This window comes from Diprion similis, chromosome 1, assembly GCF_021155765.1.
Source record: "Diprion similis isolate iyDipSimi1 chromosome 1, iyDipSimi1.1, whole genome shotgun sequence".
Lineage (NCBI taxonomy): Eukaryota > Metazoa > Arthropoda > Insecta > Hymenoptera > Diprionidae > Diprion > Diprion similis.
In genome coordinates, this window is record NC_060105.1 from 5,563,348 (window position 1) to 5,586,859 (window position 23,512).

At 35.2% G+C, this 23,512-nt stretch overlaps 3 protein-coding genes across 8 annotated transcripts in view; 1 reads left to right on the top strand and 2 right to left on the bottom strand.

Annotated features, from left to right (window-relative positions):
• The window catches only part of LOC124414152, a 184,852-nt gene extending 179,013 nt beyond the window's left edge, over positions 1-5,839 (top strand). The window contains exons 10-13 of the mRNA XM_046895141.1: positions 1,710-1,912; positions 3,433-3,584; positions 3,704-3,776; positions 3,899-5,839. Coding sequence (XP_046751097.1) covers positions 1,710-1,912; positions 3,433-3,584; positions 3,704-3,776; positions 3,899-3,920 — 450 coding nt within the window. The 3' untranslated portion in view covers positions 3,921-5,839. The remainder of the gene's footprint in view (positions 1-1,709; positions 1,913-3,432; positions 3,585-3,703; positions 3,777-3,898) is intronic.
• A 2,275-nt stretch (positions 5,840-8,114) lies between these two features.
• Positions 8,115-19,296, bottom strand: LOC124403977. Of its 6 annotated transcripts, none has more exons than XM_046889990.1 (27): positions 18,866-19,296; positions 18,334-18,747; positions 17,876-18,241; positions 17,624-17,795; positions 17,220-17,501; positions 16,452-17,093; positions 15,274-16,083; positions 14,657-14,944; positions 14,294-14,385; positions 13,925-14,073; positions 13,702-13,812; positions 13,187-13,531; positions 12,884-13,098; positions 12,701-12,813; positions 12,483-12,627; positions 12,275-12,375; positions 12,007-12,182; positions 11,565-11,851; positions 11,153-11,357; positions 10,883-11,066; positions 10,574-10,786; positions 10,324-10,449; positions 9,725-9,874; positions 9,470-9,619; positions 9,108-9,339; positions 8,842-9,021; positions 8,115-8,766 (listed from the first exon to the last, which is right to left on the bottom strand). In XM_046889990.1, exons 1-27 carry the CDS (start codon positions 18,935-18,937, stop codon positions 8,630-8,632), a joined length of 6,357 nt encoding a protein of 2,118 aa, XP_046745946.1. In that variant the 5' UTR covers positions 18,938-19,296; the 3' UTR covers positions 8,115-8,629. The 6 variants fall into 6 exon arrangements, with proteins under 6 accessions (XP_046745946.1, XP_046752519.1, XP_046737726.1 ...); XM_046896563.1 differs by having other exon boundaries at positions 14,657-14,941; positions 16,452-17,096; XM_046881770.1 differs by having other exon boundaries at positions 16,452-17,096.
• A 349-nt stretch (positions 19,297-19,645) lies between these two features.
• LOC124404908 (cytochrome c oxidase assembly protein COX18, mitochondrial) lies at positions 19,646-22,390 on the bottom strand. The gene is made up of 6 exons (XM_046879808.1): positions 21,640-22,390; positions 21,414-21,551; positions 21,192-21,339; positions 20,964-21,088; positions 20,764-20,874; positions 19,646-20,326 (listed from the first exon to the last, which is right to left on the bottom strand). Exons 1-6 carry the CDS (start codon positions 22,249-22,251, stop codon positions 20,135-20,137), a joined length of 1,326 nt encoding a protein of 441 aa, XP_046735764.1. The 5' UTR covers positions 22,252-22,390; the 3' UTR covers positions 19,646-20,134.
• Between the last annotated feature and the right edge of the window lie 1,122 nt (positions 22,391-23,512).

Sequence of the window (23,512 nt, forward strand, 5' to 3'; positions counted from 1 at the left end):
TATATATTTCTCAAACAATATCAGCATTACTGCAATATCAGATGAATATAATATCCGTGCCGCATGAAATGAAATTTCAGAAATTGCTCTAAATTCATACTGCGCTTCCGATAAAATTCACTTGTTTCAATAATTCAATTGAAAGAATAAAAGCTGGCTATTAGGAGTCAATTTTCTTCTATCGCTGTAATTCAATTTTTATAATTACGCTTTTATGGTGAAATTGTTGACTGATTTTTTTATAGTTCAATATAATCACGTCGGGTAAATGTCGTCGACGCATATCTGAGATGCTAAATCGTGTTTCAGTCAACGCTGTCACTGGGTCCGAAAATTCTAACTGTTTTTCCAACGGTTTTAATTATACGACCGTGTTTTACTATCTCACTATTCACTGTTTCTCTTTCTCTCTATACGCTGAGTGAATTCGCGTAATAGCTTTAACTTGCGCAGGGTTGCGTTAGGTATTCGGTGTTCATTTCATTTGCGTCCTTGTTGATTTATGAACTTTCGTTAATCAATTTCGCAACCTGAACCCAACAGCGGGTTCAGAAATTCGCGAAACAATTATTCATCGTTGATGAAATTCTACAGGCTCTCATTTAATGATTGCTCTCGCTGTGTAATTTAAAATCTGCCAGCATACGATTGTATCTATATATGTATAGCGAAGCACAAAACCATCTCAAAATTTTCCGTCTACCCTGCAGCGACGTGGATTAGAGATACAATTTCACCTAGATCCAGAATGCATGCGTCTCAGGGGGCTTCGCAAACCTGAATGAAAGAAGAAAAAATAAAGAAAGATGTTGGAACTTCGCTGACGCCTTTTTGCCTCTGTCTTATTGCTTCCAGTTCGCGTTTCACGAACCATCTCGGTCCTCGGTCGTCTGTAGAACGGACTTTGGTGTGAAATTTCCGGCGATGTAACCGGAAACTTTGCTTCACCACGTTCCATTGCCTTTAGTTTTTCTTGTATAAAGAATTGTAGAAGAATCGACTACGACGACGTCGACGACGCTCGGTCGGATAAATTGTTGGTCAGTCAGGACTTTAGCCTTGATTGGAAAAAGTGGAAATAAAATAAAGTTTCACTGTGGGTTGGGCGAGCTTTTATTTGATCGTTTAATGAAAAACTTTTCTCTCGTGCACCGAAAGACCGGCTCTCGGTAGGTACCGCAGTAGTCAGTACCTGAAAAGTTTCGCTACTGCTTCGATATTTTTAGTAGTAGTGTATACTTTATAGTTTGGATTTCGCACTGTATATATGTATAACGTAAAATAATCCTAATATTGGCATTTCTACGTGTATACCGGTTGATAATAACTGGCGTTCGTTGAAAAAAATTGCGTAAGTGATTTCAGGAATTACCTCGTCGTGTAATTGTTTTATGTAAACATTCGCGACGTAGGTTCATTCGATATTCGCATTATATTATCTACTCGAGTACATGTAATTCGCCGATCCTTTCATGCTTGACTACGTGCGTAATATTGTTACACGCGATTCGTACGCAGGCATGTATTTAAAAATGATTTATAGACATGACGCGAAGTTCTGGAAACTCAATTTCCTCGCCGAGATTCTAATCATATTTTACCGACTGTATAATTTTCCCCCCGAAGAAAATTGAACGCATAATTTGGGTACGTTTTTAGCCGTGACAATTCGGCACAATAATGATAATTTTTTCTCCTTCTTTACACAGTGGTCGAAAGTTCAGTCAGCCAAGTTTTCGATACTGGAACACCAAATGGATCCGAGCAGTAATTTCAGCAGCTATAGAAGCACCTTGAAGGCAGCGATGTGGCGAAGCGCCGGAGCGACTGACGAACGACAACGTATAGTCGTGCCATTTTTCAGCCTCCTTGTCAAGGACCTTTATTTTCTGAACGAGGGTTGCAGTAACAAGTGAGTATACGGTGTACAAGGAACGAGGCGCGAGGGTCGCCTTCTTTATTCCCTCTATTCTATTCCAGTTACTGCGTAACACTTGATCACAATGATCATTCGATCCTTCCAATTTTCTATACTTCACTCTTCAATCTCTCAGAGTTATTTGCGCAATGTCTCACAGCGACGTAGCAAATCCCCAAAATCGAAATATCAAGCATCCATCGATTGGTTTGCGTCTGGTGCAATGTGTATTACGTGGAAAAAGAAATCGAAAAGAAACAGGTAATCCTGAAAAATGCCGAATTGCAGACACGTCGTCTTTATTCATCCCCATTCGCCCTTTTTCAAATTCTTATTCGACACAGATTCAGCGCATACCATCATTTCCAACTATCGGCTATACCTGCACCCTCGACTTGAAACTCAAAGGGATCGATCAATCCACGCGTTCTCTTCACCTCCTCCCGCATTTACCCCCTATTGCTCTTCTATTTCCGGGGACATATTTCAAGGCGTTACTGATACTTGAACGGACGCATCTGCATGCTTATCGCCTATATTCATCATAGAGGTTCAGGGTTTTGATGAAATTTATACATGCAATATGCTTGTCTCCTTCTTTTTCCTATACCTATATACACAGTATACAGGTATATTTATTTTCCTGTTCTTTTTTCTCGCCCCGCGGTATCCCGCAAGCCGTATCTTTCCTTGCCGCACACTCTCGACCACCTTCTCCAAGTTTTTGTACATAAAGTTATTAAACTTGTAATGGCAAAAGTTGAAACGAAGATGGGATATAGCGCAGAAAATCCAAGACCCGCAGACGAATATTTCGGACCACCGTGCAATCGTCGTGATGGATATAATATTTACCGATCGTCATATAATATAAGCAAATATTATTAGGTATCGAATAACAAAATTTGTTCCAGATTTTATTTTTCGCACAAATTTTTACACCCAGGTAGAATAATATTATACTTGGTTAATGATTTTCTTTGATGAAGAAAAATCCTCAGATAATTCACTCTGACTCGTCTGTAAACCACTTTGTCCTGATTTCTTTTCCTCTTCTTTGATGTATACTTTATATACATATATGTATATACATACCTATGTTATAACGGGTTTGCACTTAGATTTAACGCGCAGCCCTCATGCCTAGAAATTGGGAAACTTTCAGCCGTTATCTCGACGTGTTGCTTGGGAATTTCTTGGTGAAATAGACGTATAGAGCTAGACGTGCGGTGGGGAAAATTACACGCAAGGATAGGCACCAGCCCTGCAGTACAACTTTTAGTAGTATTTCAATAATAACAAGTTGTTCTTACAATGAATCAAGGTTCAAGTAATGAAGAATTTTATCTGAGTAAAATTTTCGTCGAACCTCACTATTATAGATTTTTAGGATGATTTAGCACTTAATCAGTAATCGTTGTTTTTTTTTCAATTGATTGTTTCCTAATTTATACATTGCATCATTTCAGATGATTCGGATTCGATAAACGTTGTGTTTTTTTTTTCTCGTCTAGATTGCCGAACGGACACATCAATTTCGAGAAATTTTGGCAGCTCGCAAAACAAGTTACGGAATTCATAGCATGGAAACAAGTCGCTTGTCCATTCGAGAAGAACGCGCGTGTGATCGCCTTTCTTCAAGCAAGCCCCGTACTCACGGAAAACTGTAAGTTTAATTACTTTATAAATGATTACACAGAAAATCTAAAAAGCGTCTTTTTAGTTTTGTCATCCGACGGTAGCTGGACTATGCATGTACATACATATTTATCCTTTTCTTTGCAGCATTGGCTCTAGCGTCGTTTGAATGCGAACCACCGGATAACAACCCAGAGAAAGAACGTTACAAATCTCTAAAGTGAGTATAATTGGTTTTAACGTAAAAGTCGTACTTGAAGATCGTGATATTTTCATGTTTATCGCGCCAGGCATCACCTGTGCATTCATAATTATTCCATTTTCCGATTTGTTTTCCCGCAGATCCGAGTTAAACGCTCAGTGAGTTGAATATGGGGGATTTAAAGACGCCAAACTTGAAAGGTACTGAATACGCGAATTACGAATACGAATATTTAAGGGAATATTACATATGGGTGAATAACTTTATACCTATATTAAAGATGTAATTGAAATGCGAACGATAATATGAATGAAGCGATTCTAAACCCATGGATTCGTCATACGTATAAATTATACATATAGTCAAAGTATTACAAGGTATTATAGGAATCTAATACCCACCAATTGAATGGTCTGCGTTTGGCCATAGACCCGGAAATTATTATAGAGATCTCACGTTCAATACAAGTACATATACTGTAGTTATACAATATATTACAAAATATCGATAACGCAGCAAAATTTCAAACTTCACGGTTGAAATACTTTTGGCAATTATTTATTCGAGCGCAATTTTCTTTGATCCATTCTTCTTTCCACTTAGATCATAAATTTCAAGGCACGGCGCTAGAGCCACGGCAACTTCGCGGCCAATTTTATAGGACAATCTCCTATGAGACACGTTCGACATTCAACAATTCTTGCCCAAGTTTCAACATGATTATAATTTCTCAAATTTCAATGGACGGTCATCGGATTCACGTAACAGTATCGTATAGGAGTAAGAATAGTTCCTAAGCCTCATCAAACCTCGTGCATTAAAAAATCTAAAATACGGATATTACATAAATACCATATTATTCGTCAGATCACGATATTTTTTATCGAAAATCTCTCTAAAACCCAGCTTACGGTTTTCAAATGTAATACAATCATCGGTCATATTTCTTATAATTACGTATGTATAAATTTGATAATTGTGACCATTTTTTCTTACTTTCTGTCTCAGTCATATTAGTCTAGGTATTCTTCTTTGTCACTTTTTTACGATAATTATATATATATATAAATTTTCTTCGCAAAGATTGTAGACTTTTTAACGCACGATTCAACTTGTACATAGCCCTTTTGATATACGCTAAATTAGGTGTGAGTAGATTCGTTCCTGTAGTTTAAGTTCGATTTAGGTAAACAAAGTATATAACCCGGTTTACGTACTTATTGTTAATCGGAGTAAGTTTCAATGGACAACGTTAAACGGATTTAGTTATTTCAACCATTATAAAAACGCTAATTCAAATACTGAGTGTGATCTTTCCCGTTATTAAAACCTTTTTATACGTAGTCGAAAAAGTTATTCAAAGATCGTAATAGCTCTACACCATTTGCAGTCCGGATCGAAGTAAAAATTCTACTTTCCGTATATTGTTGTACATGTGATGATTTACACTTAATTTCACTGGTCGTATCCGTTTAAAACAAGTATATTATGTCGATTAAAGAACAAGTGTCAACACCTTACATTATAGGTATACTAATTCTGCAGAATATAATGTTAGTTTTGAACAATGATTATACAACAAGTTACAACAGTTTTTAAAGTTTAAATATATAATATACTTTATCAAATTTTTAATGAATTTGAAAGTATAGGGACCAAGTTAATTTCTTCCGATCGTGAATATAAATTTCGAGATCCCATGATAATTTCATATAATAATCCATCACTTACCACTGATAAATAGATAAGTTTTATTGAACATTTCATCATTTAATTAACTATATGCCCCGATGTAATAGTCTCGTATGTATTTGATTCACCCGTCTGCATCGATTACTCATATCAAGATCATTTTCAGTGGCCAGCTACTACGTCTTAGAGAGAAAAATTCTCCTCAAACCTAAATCAATCGAATGCCTTAAATATAAAAATCTCTGTCATATTTTTATTCACATTTTTGCTGGTTGTGTTACGGAATATATTTATTTTGCATGAATGAGATTGATTTCAGTTTACTTATATTGTTCGATGATTTTTCGACCATTTGTCGCAGTCGATTACAGCTACAGGCATGTACGAGTCAAAAATTCAAAGCATTTACCCCGATTTTATAATTTCTTATTTCTGAATACCACAAGTTTGTATACAAGGCATTTGAACTTCATAGAATATATCAAAGATAGCTATACTATATGCACGGTATCGTAAAGTATTAAAAATTAATATTACTAGAATTCCAGAATTGAATCGTCAATATTCATAACTACGACTAGTAACTGTGAATCTAATATTTACTTCGTTATAGTGAAATAGTATATTTCCGTGACTCTGATAAAGTTTCCCTGTTTATTCAAAAAATGAAGAATTCTGCAGAGATTTTTTCGGTGACAGTATATTCCTTGGATAAAATGTCTCCAACGATTGTAATCATTATTATTGTACCAAATTTATTGAGAAGGCGTATATGTTGAGATACTTGAGAGTTAAAAAGTAATTCCAGTTCAATTTCTTTGAATTTAAATCACTACTCTTTGTTGAGGAGTATTCTTTTTTTGATTATTTAATCTTATTATCGTTTCTTCTCATTTTTTTCGATTTTTACTACTTTACGAAATTTTTATATATTTTGGTTATTATTAAACTTTTTTTTTCGTTAAATACTGTCACCTAATCCTAATCACCAATGTTTACAGTAATAATCAATTGTAAATAAACTGTCGTGTATATACCCGTTGTCGAGATATAATATAATGCTATACAATATAATGCTATAGAAAAATTTATTCAAATAATTTCGAAGCTCCGGCAATGTTCACTTTGACGAGCTCGCTAACATTTATGTTATCGTATGTATAATTATGACGCCAGGTCATGTAATTTCTGCTTTGCTCTAGTCACTAGCTATTAGTTGAACTTATTATATTTAAAAGTATGTATATGTAAATAAAAGGATACTGGATGTTAATAGTAGTTATAGTAGCGTAACACGTTACATTATCTATCATAGTGCAGGTTTCCAAAAATCATAGTTCGCCAATTATTTATCGATTATATACAACTAAACATATGCAGATGTATTCATGAAATTTGCATAATACTTCAGTATTATTATTAGCATCCGGTATTCTTTTACGTCGTTTGACATTTTTCTTATGTAATTTTATGCCTTTAGAAATTAGAATAAGATTGGTTTCATACATTTAATTTAAGTTCATCCTATACGTATTTGGCTATTAACATTCCCATAACGTATAACAATAAGTCTAAACGTTTGAATATCATATTTTTCCCTTCTTAGCAGCAAATAGGTAAAAGCTCACAATGAATAATGATACGTGAAAAAAAGTAACTCGGCATAAAAATATTTAGATTATTTATGTGAATTATTATAAACATTGATAAATCGCTTCACGTGTTATTCCTTTTATTATTTTGCTTTCTCTCTTTCAAACAACGCACAACACAATCATTTGCGTCATCTCACCTATCACATACTACAATACTTGCATTTGTTGTATTCTTTTTTTTAAACTATTTTGAGAAGAAGTGAAAGATTCAGAGTTTCAGTTTTTTCAATATAATCATGCAGTGTAATGACTTAATATATTTACAGAATATATATCACGTTTTCATCGAAGAAGTGAACGTTTTAATCTGACATAAATAAATTTTGACTCATTTCTATTAAAGTATCTGGGTGATAAACATAACAATAAACCAACAACGACGGTGTCATAAATTGTTGCTACGAGTACCATGTGTATGGCTGAGTGATAAGAAATCAAGATGCCATAACAAAGAAGGAGCATAAATGAGCAATTTACAATTTCCTAACTTTACACTTCTTGTATGATCATGTAGAGTATGATGCAAAACCATTTTCAATTTCGTTAACTCAATTTTTATTGCACTTATTGTTTTAGAGTGAAGCTAAAGTTGATCCACAACTTTCGTATAAATAGTCACAACAACAAATTCGGCAAACTAATAGCGATATAATAAAACAACACCTTTCTAATAGAAATAATAAAACTTTATTATTTGAGTGATAAACTGTTGAGATTTCATTATATATATATATATATATATATATATATATATGTAACCCTGAAGTGGAATTTAAAGGAAAACGAACAAGTTGAGTTGCATAAACGATGGAAGATATTAATTGTACTTCCCACTGTAACCAATCCTCAACCATAATTCACTTTATTTTCAGTACAAAATCATGATCTATAACTTTCTTTTTTATTGTAAATAATGCTGCTTTATACTTACCTATATTGAATTACGTTGTCATGCTATACATATAATATATCTACTGTTGTAAATAGATTCAATATCACAGCGCAACAATTATGTAGAAGCGATAATGTCTATTGAATAAAGTACAGATTAACATAAATACGTTTCAAAAATGATATATCTATTGTCAGCTTTGTAACGTGAAAGCAACAAAAATTTTATTGATTGTCGATGAATTTATGGGTGAAACATAGTAGGTATATGTTTATAAGATACGTGAAAAAATTACATTCTAATCATCTTAGATTATCGAATAGATCAATACGCAGTAACATCTTCTCATCATAGTTTGGTTTAAAAATTATAGGACACATGGTTAAAATCATCTTTATATATATGATTCTTCTGTCCATCTGTTAGATTGTGTAACTCCTGAATGACTTGACCAATTGATTTTATATTCGTGCAATACATTTATATTGTCCAGACAATGGTTTATAGCTGTATAGATATATTTGTTATCGACTCATTTTTCATATTGTTAACATATTATCACGCACCTAACGGACAAGGCAGAACAACGTCTGTCGAGCCAGTTAGTGTTGCCATAAATTCCTCTACGTCTTCTACATTCTGGCTGAAGATGTCTGTATTTTTTCCTCAATCCATTTTTTGTAATGAGCTACGCGAACATATACTCCTGGTTTATTAGCTTCTCCACAGTGTTTTCCCCAACTTGTTAAACCGTATAAAGTGAATGCATCTGTAATTGTTGAAAATCAAATTATTAGTAGAAACATGAAAACAAATCTTGATACATAGACAAATTTATACATACTGTTATGAAAGCAGGCAAGAGGCCCCCCAGAATCTCCGTCGCAGCTGTCGACACCTTCATTCAAATAACCGGCGCACACCATTCCATCACTAATTGCACCTTCTCCATAAACATAATCTGCCTGACAGACAGACTGATCGAGTATTGGAACCCAACCAAAGCGCAAGAAGTGTGATTGAACTGTAATCAAATATTGGACATATTATATCAAATCATTTGAATAGAATGTTCATAGGGCCATATTTATATTGTAATAGTATACGCACCAGATTTTCCAGATTCAATACTACCCCAACCACTAATTGTGCAATTTAATCCTGGTAAGTATTCAACATTTTCAGGTGGTAAGCAAATGGGCATTATATTTCTACCTAAAGGAATCCCTTGCCCTTTTAGCATCACCAAGGCAATGTCATTGTTCATTCGTTGTCCCTTGCGAAAATCTTCGTGTATATAGTAATTTTCAATATTTGCTTCTACTTCGGTACCGTCATCGACCTACAACATAGGTATTATACTATTTGACGATTTACTGTAAAGCTCTTGTCATACAATAACTTTTTTTGGAAACCATTGATTCTAAGTGATTGTGTAATTCTATCTTTTATAGGTAAGAAGTTCCGCTCACCTCTGTATTATAATCTCCAGCTCGTACAAAATACATTCCCTTATTATAGCCTTCCAAGCAGTGAGCTGCCGTTAAAACATACAATGGAGATATTATCACTGCACCACACCAATGATTCGATCTACTGTGCCCCCTAACTCTGAGACTTGCCTAGAGATAGTGAATAACCGATATCAAGAAAAGGTTCAAAACATATTGACTGATCTAAGGGTAAAAGACCTTTCTACAATAAATTCATTTTTATTATAGTATTACCTGCCATGGATATGCCCCTTTTTGAGCAACAGACCCTTGAATAACTCTGGCCATGTACTCGTCATTTTCATCAAAATCTTCATTGCGTTTACCACAATCTGTAGGCAATATATCATTGGCTGTGACCTCAGGTAAGTATGGAAGTGATGTCTGAAATCGTTTTAAAACGTTTGCGAATGAAATAAATTTGGGAAACATATCTCCCAATAGTCCCAATACTCTTGAATAGTTAAAACACAAATTTTTTTACTGTTTCGAATATATGGTCGATCATCCAAGTGTTTTACAACAATGTGGTATTCGTAAAGTTTACATATATTCAAGTTTTAAAAACGGCTGTGGAAAGGAATCTGTAGAACAAGCTCATGTTGTTTTATCTAACGGAAACTAATGGGTATAATGTAATGAAACAAGTTATTTTGCATGTCTGTCAAAAAAATTTTATTCCACCACCATTGATAACAATTTACAGTAATACATTATCGTGAATATTAAAAAAACTTTACTATATTTTCCAACTGTACGGAAGCCCACGTTCTAAGCTTGAATGTCTGTCATACAGCTACTCTAATCTAGTAGATTTATCGATATTAATTTACCTCGTGTCTTATTAATTCTCCAACCTTACACCGCACGCCGACGTCTTCGTCATGGCCACAATTGTGGCGGCCCCAATTTTCATGATCACACCTGTATAATTGTGTCTCATTACCAGAGCAGAATACCTATAATAAAATTTCAAAATTACTATTTTTTTATCTTATTTTAATAATATACCGTAAAACCATTAACTGATATCATACTTAAACATATATTACCACCATTCATCAAATTAGCAGTTACTGTTACCTCATCTAACCAAATTGGCCCATCTCCAGGTCCAAAAGCTCCATTCTTTATTGCAGTTGCTTGCCCTTCGTAACCCAATGATCTACAAATCACTGTGGCAGCTTTATCTGAAAAATCGTCATCACAAACCGTGCCCCAAATACCATGGTGACGCACTTCAACTCTTCCTTCAAGAAGATTACTACCCCCAGACAACCTTAGCTCAAAAGGTGCCTATAAACATTCACGTGATCAATTATAATGGGTATAATGGTTCCCTAAAATTATTAACTCTTTTGAAATATTTTACTTCATATATGTGGACGTTACCTCACAATGCTCTGGACCTTCATCAGAACGATCATTACAATCTACAACTTCATCACATATGAATGGTGTTGGAATACACTCGGGACTGTTGTCACATTTCCAGAACCCATCTTGACATGTGTTCACTGCGGTTTTACAAACTATACCGACAGCCTCTTCAGGGAGGCAATTGTGAACACCCCATCTATAATGAAGAGAACATATTCAGAAGTTTTTAAGGATATTGAATTTGGAATTTGACTCGAATTGTAATCCAGTCGTGCAACGTACCCATCAAAATCACATTCCCTTAGCGAGGTCTCATTTCCCCTACACTTTAATTGATCCATCAAAAATAACTGTGAATCTGCATTGCCATAGAAACCTGCAGGCCTGACTTCTTGAGCACCGTAGATGAAACCCAGCTCCTTGCACGCAACATTAGCAGCAATCATTCCAAAACCATCGTCACATACTTGACCCCATTTTCCCCATACTGTGAAAGGGTAAGCAACAATTGGTATACGCCCATGTAGTTCCACTAGTAATTCATAGACCAAATTGTAACTGATTTCAATCGCAAAAGCAGACCATTAATTAGGTGTCTTGAAATATGTGGGTAGGGGACTCGTCCCAAAGACACAAAAAAAAACTATTTATTATTATTATTATTATTATTTTACTGTTTCCATCGTAAGATTACCTTTCACTTCCACTCTACCCTGATTAGTATTGTTGGATCCACTCAATCTAATTTCATATCCATAACTTTCCAAATTACAACTGCTTTCATCAGTACGATCTCCGCAGTTATTTTTTCCATCACATAGTAGCGACTGATTTATACATTTTCCATTTCCGCAAACGAACATATCACTACAGTTGATACTTCTTTCATTCATTTCATAATAATCATAGTCTATGGAAGGTTGAAGGTCTCCAGTAAGCCCGATGTTACTGTCACTGAGTAAACAGACATTCCCATCAGCTCTGAAATGCAAAATAACAAATTTTATCCGCAATACTATAGGAGGAAACTGTATTAATTAATTCGTATATTACTTTCGTTTATAAGAAAATTGCTGATAAACTAAAACTTGATGGCAAATTTTTATCGTTAAGTGACCAATATAATGAAAACATACTTATGACTGAATGATCGACACGTGAAATCAGCTTCCTTACACCTGAGAGCACATGTTTTCAGTGGAGTGTTTAACCATTTCTCTACATCGTGGTCATCCAGATGATGTTGTTCTATTTTTGTATAAAATTCCAAGTGCTGAGAACAGGCCTGTTCATCAGCTCCGTTGCTGCAGTCCTGAAATGTTATTACAATTTAATATTAGACAGAAATGTTAGCTGATCATTATTTATGAATTGAAAATTAAATGATACCACATCATCCTATACCTCTTCGCCATCACAAATCCATAGTGATGGAATGCATTCGCCAGGTGTGCATTCAAAATGTTTTGGCTTGCAGCGTCCTGCTGTGACAGTCCTTCTCATACCTAAAAAAACATTTGAAGAATAATTTATTACCATAAATTTGAAAAGACTGACAAAAGTTTCAAGAAAATGTACTACAACAAAATGTACAATTTTTAATGTAGTCTACCTTGTTTGGCACAGGGTGGAATGTCACAGTGTTCATATTCGCCATTCAGTCCAGTAAAGCACCAAGGTTTCACTTCCCTGCTTGGATTCGGATTCCTACAGTAGTCATGTTCTTTCAATTTTTCTCTAATTTCATCAGAAACCACCTGTAGTGTAGCAAGAATGAAAATTGGTTCACTATAGGCTGGGTCATTTTCAGCAAAGAAGAATCAGCCCTACCTTAAAGCGGAGATGTTGCTCGATCGCCTCGTCATTCCATGGAAGACAGTGTGCTCCTGATTCGGTGATATTTGCTTTTCCCAAATAGTGTTGGCCCTTGCCATAAACGCAACCTATCACAAAAATCAGTTATGAGAATTGTAGTTTTCACGCAATATTTTATGCAATTGGTATTTGTTTTACCAATATCATTGTAGACCCTCTTGCAAATGTGTGAATGTCCTTTGGATGATGTAGCACAGTCTTCAATGTCCCAGAAGAAATAATCACTGAGGCAACTTTCGTCAGGACGATTATGGCAGGGAAATATACGCTTCATGACAACGCACGCTGGACGTGAGCCAACCGATGGAGGTAGTCTTTTGTCCTGCATCCAGCCAGGCCACCAATTTCCAAACCTAACACATACACAAAATTCAATTTATCTAACTGCAGCCTTATAAATATATGTAATTGAAATACCGATTGTAGTGAGCAACAACGTACCTAAACTTGGCATGATTCGTGTCTTCCCAGAGCCAAACTGTTCTGTTTAAGGTTGTAAAACCAAATCCTGATGTCATGATTGAGTTGACGTATGGATGTCTCTGCACGAGCCACTCAGATATAAAATTGTTCTCGCTTTGATCGAGAACATCCACTAACTTTGCCCCTTTACTATTACAGTGGTCCAAAGCCTCAGGATGATTTAACGCTGTATCAGGATTTGCCAAATGATAACAAAAACCTTTGTGTGGTATTTCATCTTTTCTGCAATAGGCTGCTCTGTTTGGTAAACAACGGATTCCAACGGCATCGCGGGCTACGTCACAATATGGATTGTGGGTGAACCTGATTTCAATTTAATGGAAGCTATAGTTTACAACAAATTAATTTCACAATAATTACTGAACTATTTCCAGGCCGTCCAACCATAGCTATAAATTATGATAGTAGCGGCTGTACATATCCAAATTTGTATCAATTGCCTTGTTGTTACACATGTACTTTGTCATTCTTACTTGCAAGATTGAAAGTATGTTTCATTTCCAATGCAATCCACACTATCTGCTGCTACCCAAGGTAGCTCTTTATTCTGATTATTATTTCCTTGCCATGCCATTACAGCTCCCCTAGCAAAAAAAAGGATCTGAATTATCACCACATATAAACTCAGTACTTTCTTTTCAAGATTTATACGAATGGAGAGGAATGAGATACAATGCAGTTTTCGGAATGAAATACCTGGTGTATCCCAACTGCCTGCAAACAATATTAGCTTTTTTGAGGTTCCATGCATTTCTATGATCGCATACGATTCCCCAGCCCGGCTCAGTACCTTGTACTTCTAAATAACCTTCCTCCAAAACGGAACCGCCACGCAACCGCAATACCTATAAATTAGTTTTATAAATATATTTTACTGGTTGTACCTCGAATTAATTTATATTATACACTGAAGAGCTATCAAATTTTCATCAGCTACAGGATGGCATTGATTGAGAGTGCAGATTTGCCTGCCTCATTATTCAGTACTGCCTCGAGTATACAATATCACATTGCATGCACTTTAATTAAATATTTGTCAAATTCAATCTGTCATCAATATTTCACCTGGCCAGAAATCGGTGTAATATTAATCCATTCACTCCAGCCGTTTATGGGCTGAACACCTTGTACAAAGTAAACAGGGAAAGGAGGTTCACCTAAAAAGAAAGAGCAAATCTTTATAACGTTATTAAGAAAAGACTTAAACATTTTTTATTATAATTCAGACCTGTATCCGAGAAAAGTGGATGGAAATTTAACTTTTCGCATGTTTTTCTTAATGCCATTTTCATCCGTGTGTGTTGCATAATTCAATAATCAGAAAGCAAGGGAAAGCATATTATACTTACCAGTTTTGCAAATATTGTAATATCTTTTTTTTACAAAAGCACGCAATTCTCCTGCAATACATTAACAATATCTACCTACCTTTATTATTTACGAATTCTACACCAAAAATATCTAGATCAATTTCTTGATTAGTAATTTTCATGATTGATGACGTTTTTGAACCCTCAGTAATATTTCTATCATCTTTATCAATTTTTTTATTTTCCACACTGGTTTCGGTCTCTACCAAAGTATTCGTAGATCCATGTGTTGTATGTTCAATTTTCGTTTCATACAATTTTTCATCATCATCCTTGTCGCTATCAAACTCAATTTCAGTGTGTAGTATATTTTTTTCAGTTGTGTCATAATCTCTTTCCTCTTCTGCTGAATTATACGTATATATCAACATAATTTCTTGGTTCATTATGATATAGATTGCATTCTATATACCGACTAATTTCCGTGATACATCTATAATTCTTGCTACAGAGTTATCTCATGCAATTGGTCTAAAGTAATATGCTTTTAATGCCGGAAATTTACATTTCCTATGTATATCTAGTCCGGTATTGACATTCTTGGATTACTAAGCTATTTAGAATCGATATGCCGATCAATGCATTATTCAATTGCTGGTTTATTAATGGTACTGAAGTTTTGTAATAGTGGTTTTTCATAATAAATTGATAATGCCAAGCAATTGTTTGGCTTACCTACAACTGAAAATCCATTATTATTGCCATATTTTTGTGCATTGGAATGTCCTTGATTAATTTCTATTTCTTTCGTAATGTAATGACCCTGGATTCCATTTACATTCACATATATTCCACTTGGATACCAGTTTTGATTATTCATTGTCAGATCGGTTGAGTTTCGATAGTGGAAATTCTTCTCATCTGTTTTTCTTTGTCTTGTTACTGTTTTAGTTCCAGGCTGGGTAGGAACATGATGAAAAACATTTGTTCGGATTGCCCATTGATCTAGTTTCGAATCAAGATCAAGGTCCTTTTTCCTGTGATCAGCCAGATCTATTTTTCCTGATGAAGGACCTAACAAATCAGTTTTTACTGAGGGTAATTCTTTAGATGTGCGTATTATACATTCTACTACTCTGCTACTTGAATTCCTGTTCCTTAACGTGGTATTGGAGTATTCATCAGTATTTAGTATTCGAGTACGGGTCATGTTTTTACTACTAAAATTCCTGTAAGTAATGCCGCCGTACGTTTCATTCACGTCCACATTTCCCTCTGTAGCATACCAATACTCTTGCCCATGTCCTTGATTCGTAATAGCATATTGCTTATTTATAAATGATGACCCCAGTGCGTTATTATTGGGTTGATATCGTGAAAAAGGCTTTTGATTATTTTGTAATAAATAAGAAGGATTGTTATTAATTGCAGTATTCGTGTCCGGTTTATGCTTATTATAGAACATGCTGTTTTGATGCAGTGCATTGAGAACATTCATGCTGTTTGCGGCACTCAGTTTCTTATTTACATCAATTGTTTTTGAACCTATACCAAAAGGATTATCATTGCTCATATTGCATTTTTCTTATGTTGACAAAAATATTTTCACTGTACGCATTTTGCATGACAAAAAGAGAAATTCCAAATTATTTTCACAATGTGCATATTAGAAATAGGTACTGTAGTGTGTACACTCTCACCTGCTGAATTATCAAGCCAATTGTGTGGTAGACAAAAATAGTCAGATTGATAATAAAAAATATTTCCCGTATATGCCAATAAAATGCAAGCAAATATTTTCCAATAGAATTTAAAATTACGAAATTCGTCACCTAATCGAATCTTCAGAAAAAAAATGCTGTCGGGAAGTAATTGTACTCTATGAATCATTGTACAGAATATTCTAAACCTACCTTGTGACCACTCATGGTTCACAACTGGATTTGACGGGTGTTCGCCTTCTTTCTCTTGACCTGTCCATGAACTTGGTTTAAACCGACCAGGTTGATTAACAAATGTCTCTGGTTGATTCCAGCTCTGCTGACTGATTACGCTTTCAGGTGTAGCAGGAGTTACAACAAATTCTTTCCCATCCTTTTTACTCTCATCAGGATTTCCTTCTTCACTGGGCAATTTATAATTACTGTCCACGTAAATATTTTGATCTAACCCATATTGATCCCCATTAAAATTATGAGTGTTGCTTTGACCGAGATTTGGGTCATTATCATATGTATTCGGATTTCCATTAAAGTTACCACTTAGTGAACTTTCGGTTTGCCGTTCCTTGCCTTGATCAATCTTATCATTTGAATTTCCTTCATTCTTATTATCGTTATAATATGGGTGCCAGTTTCCAGTTGGGTTACTATTTTGATCTCCACGATTAGAGTTATTTTCATAATCCTTTCGAATGTCAAACTTTTGATTATTCGGTACATTCGGTACAGCACCCCAGTGCGTCCTATGATCAAAGCCAGTTTCACTTTGGCTCCCCGAATTTCCCACATAGGAGTTTATGCCAAATTGTGAAATTTCTGTTGTAGTTCTCAAATCTTTTGTGAAAAAACAATTAAATATGAAAATGAAAATAATTGTACAGGTTTTTTTATTGTTGTTAACTACAGGTCCTATGGGGACAGCATTTTTGTATATAAGAATAATCTAGTACATTATATTACCTTCACCACAACCTTCCACGTTGTCAGCAAAATCACAGACACTCATTAATGGATTGAAGACAGTTCCGGGTCCACAGTCCATTATATTTGTATTTCCATTACTACACTGCAAAAATTTTTTACAATCTGTGGGATGTCGCAGCAACCCTTCTTCACCTTCAGGACATGTCACTACCTCAGGTTCTATTCGTTTCTGAAGAACCTGTGGACTGAAATCACTCCTCACGTCAATTCCCTTCCAAACAGGAACAGACGTCGGGTCTGTCTTAAGTTTCAGTGCATCTTGAAACAAATAAAAAATACATGTACATTACAGTGTTATCATGACAGATCTGGTGCAGTGCCGAAATACTCAGGAAACATTCAACACAATTTTGGTAATCAATGCGTTTCAGGAATCATACCTTCACAACCTTTTACGTTGTAAGGCCAGTCACATACGCTTATTGCAGGATTGAAAACTGTTCCCGGACCACAATCCATGATAAATGTCACCCCATTGGCGCATTGCAAAAATTTAGCGCAATCAGTTGGATGTGGCAATAAACCGGTAAACGAAGGTGGGCATGATGGATGCTGAAACACCCATAAATAAAATTCTCACATTATGGTCTTGCAACAAACGAATTTGTACAAATTACTATAATTTTACTTGCCTGATTAGTTAGTGATGGTACCGTCCATTCTCGTTGCGGTTCTGAAATTTGTGATGGCTGTTTTGTTGCCGATGGTGGTATGTTATATGGATTGTTTAAGTCCACTAATTCACTGCCATAGCACTGGACTTTTGTTGGAAAATCACATTCAAGAGTTTCAGGATTAAAAAGCGTCCCAGGTGCACAGGGTTGAACAAAAGCACGGCCATTCCAGCAGTTGACAAAAAATTTACAATCAGGTGGGTAAACGAATTGACCTGTTGCATAAGATGTTGGACACACAGCTTCAGTTTCCGAATCATATTTGGCGACTTTAATTGATGTAACTGGTTTCACTCTGAAGTCCTTTGTGTCCTTATAAGGTTTCTAATTTTGCAGAAGAAGTTAAAAATATTAGTCAATATTCTATATAATTGCATATACTATGTATTTCATGCTGTTCGCTCAGTCATATTTACCTTAATCTCGATAGCAAAATCTTCATAGGACTTGTGATTGTCAGCATTATCAATAAACCATCCATTTCCGTAATAACTATTTTGATCAGAATATACGATATTCTGATCCTGATCATAACGATGTTGAAAATCAGAATTTTCTCGTTGAACATCCTGCCCTCGGTCATAGTTATTATGGAAAATTTTTGTGCTTTGCTGTTCTATATTCTCATTATATGTTCCATACTTAGAATATGTGTGAGCGCCATTGTTGAGAACAACTGGTTTCTCAGGACCCAAGTCTGTGCCTTTAACTCCTTCGAAAACTTGAGGTTCAATCGGCGTTAGAGTCGTGCTACTTGGTGAATACCACAGGCTCGGAAACTCGCGTCTTTTGGCAGGTTTAACAGCATGAGTTTGTCTTGGATCGTAAATCTATATCCAATTTTCGATTATGAGTATTAATACATAGGTTCTCTGAATCAAGCTATTATTCCTACCATATTACACTGTATGAACTCGTAATACAGAACAAAACTGATCGAAAACTTACGGCAAACGATGTATTACATAAATATGTAACGGTCAGTACAGCGAGCAAAAATATGTTTTCAGATGGTTTCATCGTCAGTAAATTTGATAAGTCACAGTAGATTTTGAACAGATTTATCGAATTAATATATTATATTAATTTTTCATCATGTAACATCACTGCGCAACACTCACTCGTAGACGATGTACTTGTGCCAAATAATTTATTTTATGCATTCCTATACTACCGATGACTTCCTTATGAGTAATGCGTTCAATTTAGTTGACAGAGCGAAGTTCTATATTGGGTTATCTTAGGGCAAAGCAAAGGTCACCCCTACACTGCCTAATGGCATTCGACAGCATGTGAAATCAGTTGTAGGCTTCCATGTGTGCACAGCTGGCCAATTGGTTCACTGTAGTGATACCTAAATGTCAGCTGTGTGAGTTACAATTTAGAGGTCTAAATAGAATGATTGACGTATTTACACCCGCCATTTCTTATGAATCGATACTACCAAAGATAACATTAAAGCAGGAATCATAACAAAATGGTTTTCCTACATTTCAGAATTTCTGAGAAAATCAATCTTATGTAATTGCTTTGTCATCTTATCGCTACAAAAACACGGTATGAACATTATGTATATGTTAAAACATTTAAAAAATGGGCGCCAATCTCTCTTGCCAGGTAAGACAAATTTCAAAATACCCTGTACTATTTTTAATTATTTTAAGTATAAAATTATGCTGAGAATTGCTCTTTTCTCTTTATGTCTTCGCTTACATCTGTATTAAGTTGATGAATATACTTCTACATTATTACAACTGCACTGTAGAAAAACATTACAGGAAAAATTCATACATGTACGCAGGTTTAAATACTTTGCTGTTACTTTACTTTATTTATATACATATGTCAAGTAAACTACATAAGTTTATTGTATGTACATTGGGTTTGATAATAAATAAAAATAAAAACACGTTTAATAAAACATTTTACATCAAGTCAACCATGTTCTCACTTGAATTTTAGATGGAACCAACACTTCCCTCTATAGTTGTAGTCTCTGAAGTATGTCAAGAACCGATGGAGGTAAGTTAAGTCAACGAAATTTATTTACAAAAAAACTGCCAATTTTAGCGTATCTTTGATATTGACAAAGTCAAGACGGTTCAAATCTAAAATTCAAGTGCAACGGATCTTGATTGGTTTGTCGTGGAATATCCTATGCGATGTGTACCTGCCATTGGCATTACATTTTAATACACTTCATACTTACGATGACATTCAGCTGTTACGTTTACGCATAAAATTGAAGTACCATTTGGTTTTTAGTTTTGTATACATTTGACGATATGGATTTGTCCTCGCAGTCTTAGTAAGAGGTACTCCAGCCAATCTTCGCAGCTTTGGTGATTGCAATAGCAGATTCTGGACAACACCAAACGCACTGCTGCTTGCCCAGTACAGAGACATGCACTTTAAGTAAAATAGAAATATCTGAACTCATATGGGGAATTTAATCATATTTGGAATAAATAGGACTGGGTACGTGGCATCATGCAACAAGGTTGAAGTTAGTAAGATTTATATAGCAGGATTTTCATGGGAACCCACTTGTTAGTTTAAAACAATTTTGGATAAGTTGAGGTTCTAAAGTATAAGCACGATAATGCGGAATTGCAGTTTACTGAATTTGGAACATTCCTGAACTTGACAAATGACCATTTTTCCTATGAATCCATAGTTACACTTACATTACAAATCTCAATCTCATATTGTAAAACCCAAAACGGCTGTTGCGTATTTGGTAACTAATGAACGAACCAGGATATTCTGACAATAATGTGTAGATACTAATAGTTAATGACGTGTGTATGTACCGTTGTCATATATTTAAAATCTGTGCAACTTACCGATGGAACGTACATGGAGATAGGTATCATTGCAATGGAAATGAATCGTAAAAAATAAAGAAAAAACTTCTGTAATTTTGTATCCTCGGTAGTTTTCAAGAGATTCATCATCTGTAAAGGTTTATCCAAATATATAGTGGCTAGTTGTATATTGTATGGATTAATATTCAAGTGCAGATACATGAATTAGTTATTCTTACTTCAATATTGGCTAAATTGAAGAGTCCCACAGAAATCGGTATGATACAAAATTGATCAACTGCGATCATATTTGTTATCCATCCAAAACCACCTGTTGTCAAGTCCAGGAAATTTTTCTCAGCATCTAAGTCAGAATATAAGAACCTATTAAAAATTGGTACGGTTCATTAATTTATTCCATAAGATTGTCTCTTAGATAACAAAGCCATCAGGATAAGGTCTCTCACCTGTACGACCTGGAGGTAACATGAAACAGAGGTTTCTCAGTGCAGCAGATATCATTATCCACAATGGTATTTGTGTCCACAATACAATGTATCCTTTGGCAGGATGGCAGTTTTCTCTTTGAATCAATTCATCCCATTTCTCGTTTACCTATAAAAAAAGACGGCAAAGCAATAAGATTTGGATAGACCATCTATGTTGAAAGTAAAAACGAAAGTAAGTACCTTTGTATTATACAGCATCCTAGCATAATATTCGGGACATTTGTGCTGTGATACAGCTACATTTGCTTCGGCTTGTAATTTTTTAACAGTGTCATTCATTTCGATGTTCAAATTTTGGACTTTGGCAATAATGTAATGCTATAATATAAATTATGCTTATTTAATGCAATGATTCCCCACCAACTAGATATATATCTATTACATAACAAAAAGCATGAATATTTACTTGATAAAGACTCAACGGTAGCGTCAATGTACTTCTTACTATAACCGTGGTTAAAATTATAGTTGCCCACCATGGCAAACCAGTTGTAGACTGAAATGTGACCAAAGTATCTTGTGCAAATTCAACAGGTGTGCTCTCTGATATATCTTTCCAAATTCCAGTTAAGCGGACTTGTGGTACATGCTGTGTCACTTCGCTTGAGAATTGCCTGACCCCAGAATGTTTAGGATGCAGAACCGTACAACGAGTGCGATTGGCGGGCAATAACATCGAATTTATCGGAAATGTGCTGCGTTTTCTTGAAATGTTGATTCCGGTGTGTGATGAACTTAAACCCGTTGCACTCTGTATGTTGAATCGAGAAGGTATATTCCGATTGAAACTGAATAAACTGTCTTTGCCTGTAACGGATGACATAGTCTTTGACATGTGAATTGAAAAAGCTTGAATATTTTCACTGTCAATGTGACTGTCGCCCTGATTCAGGTTTAGGTTATGAGTTGATCGCCACGAATGACTCATGAGTCTCAAATTGATTGAACTGATTGATGCAGCATGTGTGAAATTCAAACTTCGTTGGAAGTTAAAGTTAAAGTTTATGGAACGTAGCATTTCAACAATATAATTTCAGTGTCTTCGAAAAACCTCTCGCAATTCTGTGGCAAGCTCGATGGTCCGTCGGGAGACCGTTTAAGGCATGGTTTACGGTTCAGTAATATGCTGTGGCTCCGCTAGCGTCGAGTCCCTATGTTTCCACGATCTGTTTCACAGACGCCATCTGGTGCGCACTGAGTACGAATTTAAACGGCATTAAAGGATACATGTATCTTCATGCAACAAATTGGTCGAACGGTCAACAAGAATTTGCTAACAAAATCTACCGACAGCATTTGGAACACTATTTTGAAATCTGTAAACGTGAAACAAGACTTCAGAAATAGAGTAGGACTGGAAACTAAGATAAGAAGCTTTCGTTTTCAGCTGTAACACTTGATCCATTGCTCGCAGCGTATTCGGACTGCGTGCGTAATCGATTCCGTGCACAATTTTACGTTGACATAGCGCATCAATGAATTGATTCAAGAATTTTTCGAAATCATCCTAATTTTAAGCAAAAATCCAAAGGGGTTAGCCTTACTTTTTTCGGGTTTTTTGCAATAGACGATTTTTAGTCTCAGTATCGATTTGTGCAAACCTAGCATAATGCTAGTATAATTCGACCATGAGCAATACATAAAAGACATGAAGAATAGCGTAAGAGATAGGGCTGAGGTGATACAAAAAGAACTCACAAAAATTTATTTGTTCAATTATTTTAATAAGGTGGCATGAAGCAATACAATGTTATACACATCGTATCCCGCAAAGGTGTAATGCATCTATGCGTAGGCCTGAACTTAATTGTATAGGTACTTAGAGACTACGTTAATAATTGCTATCTCATATACTACTGTCCATATACTGCTTAAGATAATTATATGTTTTGCATTACTTGACCTTAATATAGTAATCAGACTTCTTATGGAATGATAAATAATTTTTGGCCATTTTGTTTTTTAAGTCATTCTAATATAATTTAGAAACTTGTTCACGTATGATACACTGGGACCGCAACACGTGATTTATGATTAGGACATAATGAATATACTAATACCGTACGAAAAAAACACTGTAGCTATGAATTCGTTATTCTCCTGTCCCATTATTTTAACAGCGGGGTGCAAATTCTATGTTCGTTCCTATCACACCGTATCAACCATTCGTTTCCTGCGAATCAAGACTGTACGCGATGGCTCCCACTCGTGAATAACGTCAGAATGGTGAAGAAAAGAGATGTTTGCAGCATTTTTGATAGTTGACGAGATTTTCGCCA